Genomic DNA, 13,039 nt, shown 5'->3' with positions numbered 1-13,039 from the left:
TCCACACCACCCTCACCCACTTAGAGGGCAAGGACACCTATGCCAGGCTATTATTCATCGACTACAGCTCTGCTGTTAACAGGGTCATCCCACAAAAACTCAATGCTAAACTCCTCACTGTTGGTCTGTAACCAACTCTCTGTGACTGGGTCCTGAAATTTCTCACAAACCGACCCCAGTCAGTCAGAATCGGCAACCAGACATCAGGCACAAATGTTCTAAGCAAAGGGACCCCCCAAGGCTGCGTGCTGAGCCCCCTATTGTACACCCTCTTCACACACGACTGTGTGGCTTCCCAGAACAACACTAGTATCATCAAGTTTGCAGATGATACTACGGTCGTCGGACTGATCACCGGGGGAGCTGAGGCAGCATACAGAAGGGAGGTAGCGGAACTGGTGGCCTGGTGTCAGGATAATAATCTCTCCTTGAACACAGACATGACCAAGGAGATGATTATTGACCCACGGAGAAGGAGTGCACAGTACACACCTTTGTACATAGGGGGGACAAAGGTGGACAGGGTGAAAACCTTTAAATTCCTTGGGACCCACATCAGCGAGGACCTCACCTGGGATCACAACACCCAACAAACAATAAAGAAAGCCCAGCAGCGACTGTACTTCCTAAGAAGGCTGAGAAAATTTGTTATGCCACCCCAAATTCTCAGCATCCTCTATAGAAGTACGGTTGAGAGTGTCCTTACCAGCTCAATCAGGGTCTGGTATGGAAACTGCACTGCTAAGGACAGGAAGGCACTCCACAGAGTGATTTAAACTGCTCAGTACATATCAGGAGCAGCCTTCCCCTCACTACAGGACATGTACTCTACCAGGGCCACCAGGAGATCACACAACATCATAAAGGACAGTACACACCCCCAGCACAGTCTCTTCAGCCTCTTACCACCAGGCCGATGATACAGGAGCCTGAAATCCAGGACTACGAGACTGACAGTTTCTACCGACAGGCCATCAGGCTTGTGAATGCTAACTTGTGATGCTAGCTCCCCCCCCTCCCCCCCATTTTTACTTTTACTTTGTCTTTTGAACAAGACAGGTACCTTGACCACCCCCGAACTGTGAACCATCACTGTAGACACTTTGCACCTTTGATCACTAAAGACACTTTAACTGCTGCTGTGACCCAAGGTCACCTCCATATTTATACTGTTGACTGTCAATAGGATGTGCAATAATGTATATTGTTGTGTTACTTATTGTGCCTTGTATATATATATATATATATTTTTTTTTTTTTTTCTTATTTTTAGCTAAGTACCGTGTGACTTGTTGAAGGGTGGACTAGCAAAGTAAGAGTTTCATTAAATGGCAAACTGTTTAACTGTGCATAAGACAATAAACAATCTTGAATCTTGATTATTGAATCTTGAATATACAGGTACATACTATTCAAACATTAAAAAAGGTAATCTTTTAGTTATTTTTTAATTTTGTTGGTAATTGATTTTTAATCTTCATTATTTACTTTAAGTTCTTGCAGTACTGAATGTCTCTGTATATACATATTTGTTGTATTTGTTTAATTAAATTTGTCATTTAAATTTCATACACACACTTGTTATTTCATATTGTGACCAGTGGGGGAGCGCTTAATTTTTTTTTAGACGCACTTGTTATTTCATATGTTGACCAGAGGGGGGAGCACTTTTAAAAGCGACACACAGTCAATTTGAAAAATCCTTCCTTTTTGGGACCACCCTCCTTTTGATAGATGTCACCACCAGGGGTGCAAATGAGACGGTTTTCCTTATTGGGACCATGATTTATGTCCTAACTTGTTCACCCGTCCTCATATGGACGGTAATTTTCCTTGATGTTGTCTCAAGAAGGGTAGAAATACAAGAACGCACACACACACACACACAATCATAAATGGTTTGAGGATTGAAAACCATTTGGCCGAGATGAAAGTTTTCTATTTCATTAGCGTGTTAGCAGGCGCCGCTAATAGAAAATCATTTAGGTCTCACGCTGGAGGAGGCGGGTGGGCGGGGGAGGGGCGGGAGATAGCAGCTGGAAGGAGGAGGCGAAAGGAGGCGGAGACAAATGGCCGACCAGATGAATGAGCAGCAGACTTTAGGGGGGTAAACAGGACCATAAAGCGGGTCCATAAAAGGAAGCGGCACCAAAGGGCCACTTTGAACCGTCGCTGAATAAACCGGTTCCAAAATGTCAAGCGGGACCTCCAAGTCACGGGTGTCCAAAGTCTAACCTGGGGTCCAGTTTTGTCCCGCATCTTATAAAAAAAGAGATTCATTCATAATTTGTTGTTATGTATTACTCATCCGGGTCACGGCACCAATGTGCGCCTCCTTTCTGTTCCGCCCATGACTCCAACTTAGGACGAGCATGCTCGCTACCGAGCTGACACCTGGCAACTATCACTGCTTTTGAAGTGGTCAGGGAGTGAGGTTTACCAACGTGCACAGAGCCCAGGCTCCCAAACCTCACCCTCATCCGGATCACGGCACCAGTCCCTTGCTTTCTGTTCTTCCCCGGACTCAAACCAGAGAGCTATCTTCCGAGCTAAAAGCCCGAGATTTAATGGGTTTAATACCGGGTTGATGCCTCTGGCTTTTAGCTCAGTAGCTAGCACACTCCTTTCTCAAATTTGAGCCCTGGGCAGAACAAAAATGCAGGGATAGAACCAAACGGGTTGGATGAAGAGTTCATAAAATTTCTTACACATACTTGTTATGTCATATGTTGACCAGAGGGGGAGCACTCTGATCCGGGTCACGGCACCAGTCACCCCCGGCCTGGTTCAGTCCCTTGCTTTCTGTTCTTCCCTGGACTCAAACCAGAGAGATATCTCCCGAGCTAAAAGCCTGATATTTAATGGGTTTAATACTGGGTTGATGCCTCTGGCTTTTAGCTCAGTAACTAGCACGTACCTTTCTCAAATTTGAGTCCTGGGCAGAACAAAAATGCAGGGATAGAACCAACCGTGTTAGATTAAGAGTTCATTAAGGCATAAGGTCCGGGTCACGGCACCAGTCACCCCTGGCTTGGTTTAGTCATTTGCTTTCTGTTCTTCCCCGGACTCAAACCTGGGTGCTAGCTCCCGGGCTAAAAGCCTGGGATTTAATGGAGGCCGGCGGTTACCGGTTTGATACATCGGGCTTTTAGCTCAGTAGATAGCATGTCCCTTTCTCACATTCGTGTCCTGGGCAGAACAAAAATGCAGGGATGGAACCAAGCAGGTTAGATGAAGGCTTCATTAAGGCATAAAAGATATTTCAGTCAGGTTTCAAGAGTTTCTGTGACGCAAACCTCACTCTGATCCGGGTCACGGCACCAGGCACCCCCAGCGTGGTTCAGTCCCCTGCTTTCTGTTCTTCTCGGGACTGCAACCTGGATCGTCCGGCATGAAACACAAGCTTGATTGCTACCAAGCTCAAATCTCGGGCTTTACTGGAGACCGGTGGTTACCAGGTTGATGCCTCGGGCTTTTAGCTCAGTAGCTAGCATGCCCCTGCTCTCAAATTTAAGTCCCGGGCAAAAACATTGGCCATAAACATGACTGAATGCTGACATTTCGGAGCTAGAACAGATGTTTTAATGAACTACAGTCTCTCATTGCTGTGTTAACTTTCAGTTTTGATAGCAGCCTAGGAAGACAAAAGCATGAGAGACGGGCAACCATTTTAGGGATCGCTCCGACTTTTAGCCACCTCGGTTCTCCCTCTCTCTCCAGCGCCCGTATCGCAACTAAATGCTAACTGTAACATGTGTTATGTACATTACTATCTGAAAAATGTGTTTAAAATGTTAGCATGTAACTTTAACGCGCATCGAGTACCAAAAGATGACTGAGGTGTCCACCCATAAAATTAGCTAAAAAAAAAAACAACCAGGTAGTACCCGTTAAATGTTTAACGCTGAGGCGAATATCTGCAAAATTTGTACACAAAAAAAACTAGCATGCAAATATTAGAATGCTAAAGCTTGTGCAGCGGGCCGTTAAAAAAAAGCCAAAGCCGAACTGGAATTCAAACAGTTACACGGCGGCCAGATAACGTCAGGTCACAAAAATATGAGCAAAATAAGCTCAAATAGCAAACATGCTGACAGTTAGTGTTAATGAAAAATACCAAAATATATAACCATGAGGTACCTGCTGAATGAGCTACAACTTTTACCATGCTAATAGCAGCAAAATGCTAACTGTAACATGTGTCATGTAAAAAATACATTACTATCGGGAAAATGTGTTTAAAATGTTAGCATGTAACTTTAACGCGCATCGAGTCCCAAAAGATGACGGAGGTGTACGCCCACAAAGTATAGCTAAAAACAACAACCTAGCGCGCTAACTGGTGGCAATCGTTAAATGTTTAACGCTGAGGCGTATATCTGCAAAATTTGCACGCAAAAAAGCTAACATGCTAATATTAGAATGATAAAGCTTGTGGAGGGACACACACACACACACACACCGAAAAGGCAGTTTGAAGTATCAAATTAAAAAATGTAAACAGGAAATCGCACGTAAACAAACAGCAACAAGTGTGTATATATATATATATATATATATATATATATATATATATATATATATATATATATATATATATATATATATATTAAAGTTTATATAAGTATGTATTTATATATACATGTATACACATATACATATATACCCATATATATATATATATATATATATATATATATATATATATATATATATATATATATATATATATATATGTATATGCATATATATATTTGTATATATGTATATTTTATGTATGAATACATAAATATACATACAAATAGTCGCACGTAAACAAACGCTAACAATTTATATGGATATATATATATTTATACATATATATATATATATATACATATATATATGTGTGTGTGTGTGGGTGGGTGTAGTCCTGTCTATTCAGTATATGTGTATAAATATATATCAAATACGAATATATATGAAATATGTAAAATTTATACTTTTATATACATATAGTCGCATGCATACACACATATGTACACACACACACACACACACACACACATATATATATATATATACATACATATATAGTCATGTGTAGTCAGTATATATGTACATATATAGTACATATAAAGATATACTTAAATATCCAAATAAATATGGATATCTTATACACATGTAATACATTTCATATTAATATTATTTTATTTTGTATTTTTATAAGGTTTAAATTCCGGTAGTTGTTGTTTAATTTCCACCTGCAGACACATGTCCGCGTGTACCGCGCGGAATCCTCCCGCTCTTTCCAGCCTGCCGCCACTCCACTCGCGGAGCATCAGCACGTTCCGTTAGGTCTCCGCCGGACCGTGAGACGTCTCGTGCGGCGGGAGCTCCGCGCGACGCTTTACGGGGAACGTCGGCGTCTGCGCGCGCAAAAAGCCAGCGGTAACGTGATGGTGCAGATTATGAATCACATCTCACAAAAATACAAGTTCTCTGACTTCCGGTTCCGTTCCCAACGGAACCAATAACGCGCGATAAGTTATAATAATGCATCCATAACGCACCACATGGCGTCCAAAACAAAACAAAGTTCGCACAATCCCAAAGTTCGACAACTTTTACGCGCACCTACCTTCACTCATCATCATCATCATCATCATCATCATCGTCATCATCATCATCATCATCATCCTCCGGAGCGCCAAGTATCCTCCCTGACGACCCATCCTCTGACGCGAGACCTTGGAGGAGAAACTAGCTCACCGCCATGGCGCGGTGCGTTAAAATCCAAACGTCAGGAGATCCATGAAGTCCACTTGAACGTCAACGAAGAATGAAGTATAGTAGCAGTAAATTTGTAATGGTAGTAGTACTTCTAGTAGTAGTAGTAGTAGTACTTATAGTAGTAGTAGTAGTAACCCCCAAAAAGTTCGATTTCGATAGATCCAAACTGCGTCCGCTCCTCGTGCAGGCGCGCCAACATGTGCTCTTCTTTTGCCTCCTCTGCCTCTATAAGTGTGTGCGCGCGCGCGCGTGGGCGCGTGCATGCGTGCGTGTCTGTAAGAGAGAGAGAGAGAAAGGGGGGTGGGGGTGATGGTGATGAGGAGGGCGGGATTTTGCACTTGCGGGGACATTTGCGCCTCAGACGTGCACACGCGCACACACGCGCGCGCTCTGGTCACGGAAAAGTGGTAATTGTAGACAACACGCGTGACTTTCTATTGACTACGTGTGGGGGGTGTCGGCAAATAGAAAAAGAGGAAAAGAAGAAAAAAAAAAGCCCAAATAAAAGACTTCCGGAGACTGGCGGGGCTCCAGGGATACCTTTTAGGAGGTGCGGCTGCGCCCCCTGGCGGCAGGAAAGTTGTATTGTGCATGCGTCTGTGCCTGACCATTGACCATTCTCCAAAGTGACGTCACACGAGCGTCCCACAAAGTCCACTTTTTGTTTGACAGCTGAGGGCTGCACGTGTCGTCCTGGACGATGGACGAAGAACAGAAAGTGAAAGTGAAAGTGAAACTGGCCTCCGCCCTTTTTTTTGTGTGGTTTGAAAGATATTTAAAGATGTTTGGGTAGGGGAAAAGTACTTTAGAATCATGGGTGGAGCACCGATTGTCGGTGAGCTTGGGTAAGTCTAGGATAAGTTAGGTAAGTTTCGTTTAAGTAAGTTTAAGCTAGTTAAGTTTAGGCTAAATTGGATAACTTTAGTTTGGATAAGTTTAATTTAGATTAGTTGAGGTAAGTTCAGGTTAAGTAAGTTTGGGCTAAATTAGGTAAATTTAGTTTAGGTAAGTTTTTGGCTAAATTAGATAAGTTTAGTTTAGGTAAGTTCAGGTTAGGTAAGTATGCTTAATTAGGTAAATTTAGTTTAGGTTAGTTCAGGTTAGGGACGTTTAGGCTAAATTAAGTAAGTTTAGTTTAGGTAAGTTCATGTTAGGTTAGGGAAGTTTAGTTTAGGTATGTTTAGGCTAAGTTAGGTAAGTTTAGTTTAGGTAATTTCAGGTTAGGTAAAGTTAGGTTAGGTAAGTTTAGTTGAGGTAAGTTTCGGCTAAATTAGGTAAATTTAGTTTAGGTAAGTTTCGGCTAAGTTAAGTAAGTTTAGCTTAGGTAAATTCAGGTTAGGTACATTTAGGCTAAATTAGGTATGTTTAGTTTAGGTAAGTTCCGGTTAGGTAAGTTTAGGCTAAATTAGGTAAGTTTAGTTTAGGTTAATTCAGGTTAGGTACATTTAGGCTAAATTAGGCAAGTTTAGTTTAGGTAAGTTCAGGTTAGGTAAGTTTAGGCTAAATTAGGTAAGTTTCGTTTAAGTTAGTTCAGGTTAGGTATGTTTAGGCTAAATTAGGCAAGTTTAGTTTAGGTAAATTCATGTTAGGTAAATTTAGGCTAACTTTGGTAAGTTTAGTTTAGGTAAGTTCAGGTTAGGTAAGTTTAGGCTAAATTAGGTAAGTTTAGTTTAGGTAAGTTCAGGTTAGGTGAGGTAAGTTTAGTTTAAGTATGTTTAGGCTAAGTGAAGTAAGTTTAGGCGAAGTTAGGTAAGTTTAGCTTAGGTCAGTTTAGGTTGGATTAGGTAAATTTAGGTTAGGTAAGGTTGGGTAAGTTTAGCTTTGTTTTTGTTTTTTAAATAAATAACGTACCACTGACAGTCACACACACACACACACACACACACACACACACACACACACACACACACACACACACACACACACACACACACACACACAAACACACACACACACACTAGGTGTGGCGAAATTACCTCTGCATTTGACCCATCCCCTTGTCCACCCCCTGGGAGGTGAGGGGAGCAGTGGGCAGCAAATGTGGCCACGCACGGGAATCATTTCGGGTGATTTAATTCCCATCCTCAAGAAGGTAACAAATACAAGAAAGAGTGCGTGTGTGTTCTTGTATTTGTACCCTTCTTTAGTCACAAAGAACAAAAAGTATCTTCCATATAAGGAGGTGTGAGCAAGTGATGACATAAATCATTGTTTTGATTGATTGAAACTTGTATTAGTAGATTGCACAGTACAGTACATATTCTGTACAATAGACAACTAAATGGTAACACCTGAATAAGTTTTTCAACTTGTTTAAGTCGGGGTCCACGTTAATCAATTCATGGTACAATAACCATCCATCCATCCATTTTCTACCGCTTATTCCCTTTCGGGGTCGCGGGGGGCGCTGGCGCCTATCTCAGCTACAATCGGGCGGAAGGCGGGGTACACCCTGGACAAGTCGCCACCTCATCGCAGGGCCAACACAGATAGACAGACAACATTCACACTCACATTCACACACTAGGGCCAATTTAGTGTTGCCAATCAACCTATCCCCAGGTGCATGTCTTTGGAAGTGGGAGGAAGCCGGAGTACCCGGAGGGAACCCACGCATTCACGGGGAGAACATGCAAACTCCACACAGAAAGATACCGAGCCTGGATTTGAACCCAGGACTACATTGCATCTAATAAAAAATGTCTCATTTGCACCCCTGCTGGTGACATTTATCATAATTTAATGCAAAATGGTGACATTTAACATGTAAAATTCTGACTTTTATCACAATATTGCCATCTTATTTTTTGTTTGTTCTTGTAAAACAGTGACATGTTTTGAGTAAAATTATGACTTATGTCAGCATTTTGCCTAATAAAATTCTGATTATTGTTACAACATTGCCAACATTTAAAGTGTTCTTATAAAATTGTGACTTTTGTGAAGTAAAATCATAAAAATTGCCAACATTTGAAGCTTTTCTTGTAAAATTGCGAATTGTAAAGTTGGAATTGATGAATTCCAACTTTTATCATAACATTGCACAAATGCTCAGTTTTTCTTGTAAAATTTTGACTTACGTTGAGTAAAATGGCGACTTGTATTATATCACTGGCCAAATTCTAAGTTGTTCTTGTGAAATTGTGACCTTTTCCCTGTGAAAGCAAGTGGGTGTCAAAATTTGAAGTGCTCCCCCTCTGGTCAACATATGATATAACAAGTGGATGTAAGGAATTGAAATGTGCCCCTTTTGGCCCACATATTTTAAAAAAAAAAAATACATTTGTACATAGAGAGATACTGTAATAACGTTAAGTAAATAATTAAGATTAAAAAAACAATTACAAACCAAAAATAAATGAGTTAAAATCAGTCTTGTTGTCACAATGTGTCATATTTTTTCTGTTTTTGTAATGTTGGAATATTATCTGGTAAAATTATTACTTTTTTATGTACAATTGTTACTTTATAATGCAAAATGGTGACATTTGTCATGTAAAATTCTGACTTTCATCACGATATTGCCAATTTTTTTGTTGTTCTTGTAAAATAGTGACATTTTTTTAGTAAAATTATGACTTTTGTCTTCATTTTACCAAGTAAAATTCCAATTATTATTATAAAATTGTGAATTTTGTGAAGTAAAATGACAACTCTTTTCATAAAAATTGCCAACATTTTAAGCTTGTCTTGTAAAATTACGACTTTTATTGTGACCAATTGCCAATGTGTTTGTTGTTCTTGCAAAAGAGTGACATTTTTGGAGTAAAATTATGACTTTTGTATCATTTTGCCAATTAAAATTCCGATAATTATCATTACATTGTCAAAGTTTTTAAGTTTTCTTCTAAAATTGTGACTTTTGTCAAGTAAAATGACAACTCTTTTAATGAAAATTGCCAACATTTGAAACTTTTTCTTGTAAAATTGCAACTGCTTTGGTTGAAATTCCAACGTTATCATAATATTGCACAAATGTTCAGTTTTTCTTGAAAAAAATTTAACTTGCGTTGAGCAAAATGAAGTTTTTCTTGCAAAATTGTGACCTTTTCTTGTGAAATTCCAACTTATTTTTCTCAACAAGCTTTTATATTTGCATAGTATGTTTATATTATTAATGTTCTAAATACACCTCTTTATATAAATAGAAAGGCTGCTCCTAAAGAGAGAGGCATTTTTCTCAGGTCTTAAGAAGGTAACAAATACAAGAATGTGTGTGTGTGTGTGTGTGTGTGTGTGTGTGTGTGTGTGTGTGTGTGTGTGTGTGTGTGTGTGTGTGTGTGTGTGTGTGTGTGTGTGTGTGTGTGTGTGTGTGTGTGTGTGTGTGTGTGTTAGCATCCTGGCTGCCTAAATGCAAACATCGTTGCGTATTGGAGGCAGGACGGCGCTGCTTGGCTGCGCGTGGAAAGGAAGGAGACCTGGAAGCGTGTCGTGGCGTGTGCTGGCGTGCCAAAACTCCTCCCTCCTCCCTTCATCAAATGTTGGCTTCCCGTCGCCCCTCAACTTCCCGCTAACAATCCCGGCGGATTCGCCTTTCACAGCTCACGGCTTCCCAGGCGCTCCGCCACGCTTGACATTCCAAGGAAAAACCTTGCGGGACATTTTCCAGCACCTCCACCTGTGCAGTTTGGGGGGTGAGGCGTGCACGCGCACACGCACGCCCTCCTACGTGCACTCACAGTAGAAGTTCCCCTAAAGAAGACATTTAGTCAGATCCAGGGTCAAACTGTGCCCTTCATACAACCATGACAGTTATCATGTCAAGTTAAAGTGGTCACACAAGTGTAAAAAGAAGTTAAGCAATGTTACAAAAACACCGATTAAAACTTTGCTGCTCGCTGAACTGACTTTTCCCCGGCCAGGATGACGTTTTTGTTTTTGTTTTGTTATTAGTTTCTGTGAATGAAACCTTATAACTGCTAGTTTCTGTGAGTGAGTCATTTTAACTTCTAGTTTCTGTTAGTGAGACCTTTCAATTGCTAGTTTCTGGAAATGAAACATTTTAACCGCTAGTTTCCGTGAGTGAGACCTTATAATTGCTAGTTTCTGTAAGTAAGATCTTTTAGATGCTTTTTACTGTGAGTGAAACCTTATAACTGCTACTTTCTGTGAGTAAGATATTTTAGATACTATTTACTGTGAGTGAAACCTATTAACTGCTAGTTTCTGGGAATGAAACCTTTTAACTGCTAGTTTCTGTATGTAAGATATTTTAGGTGGTAGTTTCTGTAGGTGAAATCTTTTAACTGCTAGTTTCTGTAAGTAAGATATTTTAGGTGCTAGTTTTTGTGAGTGAAACCGTATAACTGCTAGTTTCTATGAGTGGGATCTTTTAGATGCTATTTACTGTGAGCGAAACTTTTAAACTGCTAGTTTCTGTGAGTGAAACCTTATAACTGCTAGTTTTTGTGAGTGGGATCTTTTAGATGCTATTTACTGTGAGTAAGACCTTTTAACTGCTACTTTCTTGAGTGAGATCTTTTAGATGCTATTGACTGTGAGTGAAACCTTTTAACTGCTAGTTTCTGTGAGTGAGATCTTTTAACTGCTAGTTTCTGTGAGTGAGACCTTTTAACTGGTAGTTTCTGTGAGTAAAATCTTTTAGATGCTTGTTTCTGTCGGTGAAACCTAATAACTGCTAATTTACTGTGAGTAAGATCTTTTAACATCTAGTTTCTGTTAGTGAAACCTTTCAAGTCCTAGTTTCTGGAAATTAAACATTTTTACTGCTAGTTTCCTTGAGTGAAACCTTATAACTGCTAGTTTCTGTGAGTAAGATCTTTTAGATGCTATTTACTGTGAGTGAAACCTATTAACTGCTAGTTTCTGGGAATTAAACCTTTTAAATGCTAGTTTCTGTATGTAAGATCTTTTAGGTGCTAGTTTCTGTGAGTGAAACCTTTTAACTGCTAGTTTCTGTGAGTGAGATCTTTTAACTGCTAGTGTCTGTGAGTAAGATCTTTAAGATGTTAGTTTCATTAAGTGAAACCTTATAACTGCTTATTTTTGTGAGTATAACTCTTAACTGCTAGTTTCTGTGATTGAAACCTTTTAACTGCTAGTTTCTGTGAGTGAGATCTTTTAACTGCTATTTTCTGTGAGTGAAATATTTTAACTGTTTGTTTCTGTGAGTAAGATCTTTTAGATGCTAGTTTCTGTGAATGAAACCTTCCATCCATCCATTTCCTGCCGCTTATTCCCTTTTTGGAGTCGAGGGGGGCGCTGGCGCCTATCTCAGCTACAATCGGGCAGAAGGCGGAGTACACCCTGGACAAGTCGCCACCTCATCGCAGGGCTTGTATGAAACCTTATGACTGCTAATTTCTGTGAGTGAGACCTTATAACTGCTGGTTTCTGTGAGTAAGATCTTTTAGATGCTATTTACTGTGAGTGAAACCTTTTAACTGCTAGTTTCTGGGAATTAAACCTTTTAACTGCTAGTTTATGTATGTAAGATATTTTAGGTGCAAGTTTCTTTGAGTGAGACCTTATAACTGCTAGTTTCTGTGAGTGAGATATTTTAGATGCTATTTACTGTGAGTGAAACCTTTTAACTGCTAGTTTCTGGGAATTAAACTTTTTACCTGCTAGTTTCAGTATGTAAGATCTTTTAGGTGCATGTTTCTGTGAGTGAGCTATTTTAACTACTATTTTCAGTGAGTGAGACCTTTTAGCTGCTCGTTTCTGTGAGTAAGATCTTTTAGATGCTAGCTTCTGTGAGTGAAACCTTATAACTGCTCATTTCTGTGAGTATAACTTTTAACTGCTAGTTTCTGTGATTGAGACCTTTTAACTGCTAGTTTATTTGAGTAAGATCTTTTAGATGCTAGTTTGCTGTGAGTATAATTGTTTACTTGCTGTTTTCTGTGAGTGAAACTTTTTAACTTTTAGTTTATGTAAGTGAGACTTTCTGGCTGCTAGTTTCTGTTAGTGAGACCTTATTGCTGCTATTTTATCCATGTCCATAAAAAGCTCTTTAACAAGTCCATTTTGATAGTGTAAACCCTATAACATATAATTTACATTTTAGATAGATAGATAGATAGATAGATAGATAGATAGATAGATAGATAGATAGATAGATAGATAGATAGATAGATAGATAGATAGATAGATAGATAGATAGATAGATAGATAGATAGATAGATAGATAGATAGATGGATAGATGGATAGACGGATAAATCTAATTTAGAATGTATGTTATATATGTAATGTAGTTCTCACTTTAAAGGCCTACTGAAACCCACTACTACCGACCTCGCAGTC

The 13,039-nt window shown here is 39.6% G+C and overlaps 1 protein-coding gene across 1 annotated transcript in view; it reads right to left on the bottom strand.

Moving 5' to 3' along the window:
- Window positions 1–5,979, bottom strand: part of si:dkey-215k6.1 (transmembrane protein 132B) — a 258,278-nt gene extending 252,299 nt beyond the window's left edge. The window contains exon 1 of the mRNA XM_061904865.1: window positions 5,621–5,979. Coding sequence (XP_061760849.1) covers window positions 5,621–5,714 — 94 coding nt within the window. The 5' untranslated portion in view covers window positions 5,715–5,979. The remainder of the gene's footprint in view (window positions 1–5,620) is intronic.
- Between the last annotated feature and the right edge of the window lie 7,060 nt (window positions 5,980–13,039).

Source organism: Nerophis ophidion, linkage group LG01, assembly GCF_033978795.1.
Source record: "Nerophis ophidion isolate RoL-2023_Sa linkage group LG01, RoL_Noph_v1.0, whole genome shotgun sequence".
NCBI classification, from domain to species: domain Eukaryota; kingdom Metazoa; phylum Chordata; class Actinopteri; order Syngnathiformes; family Syngnathidae; genus Nerophis; species Nerophis ophidion.
The sequence above is the reverse complement of the archived record's forward strand: the minus strand, read 5'-3'. Positions and strand labels throughout refer to the sequence as shown.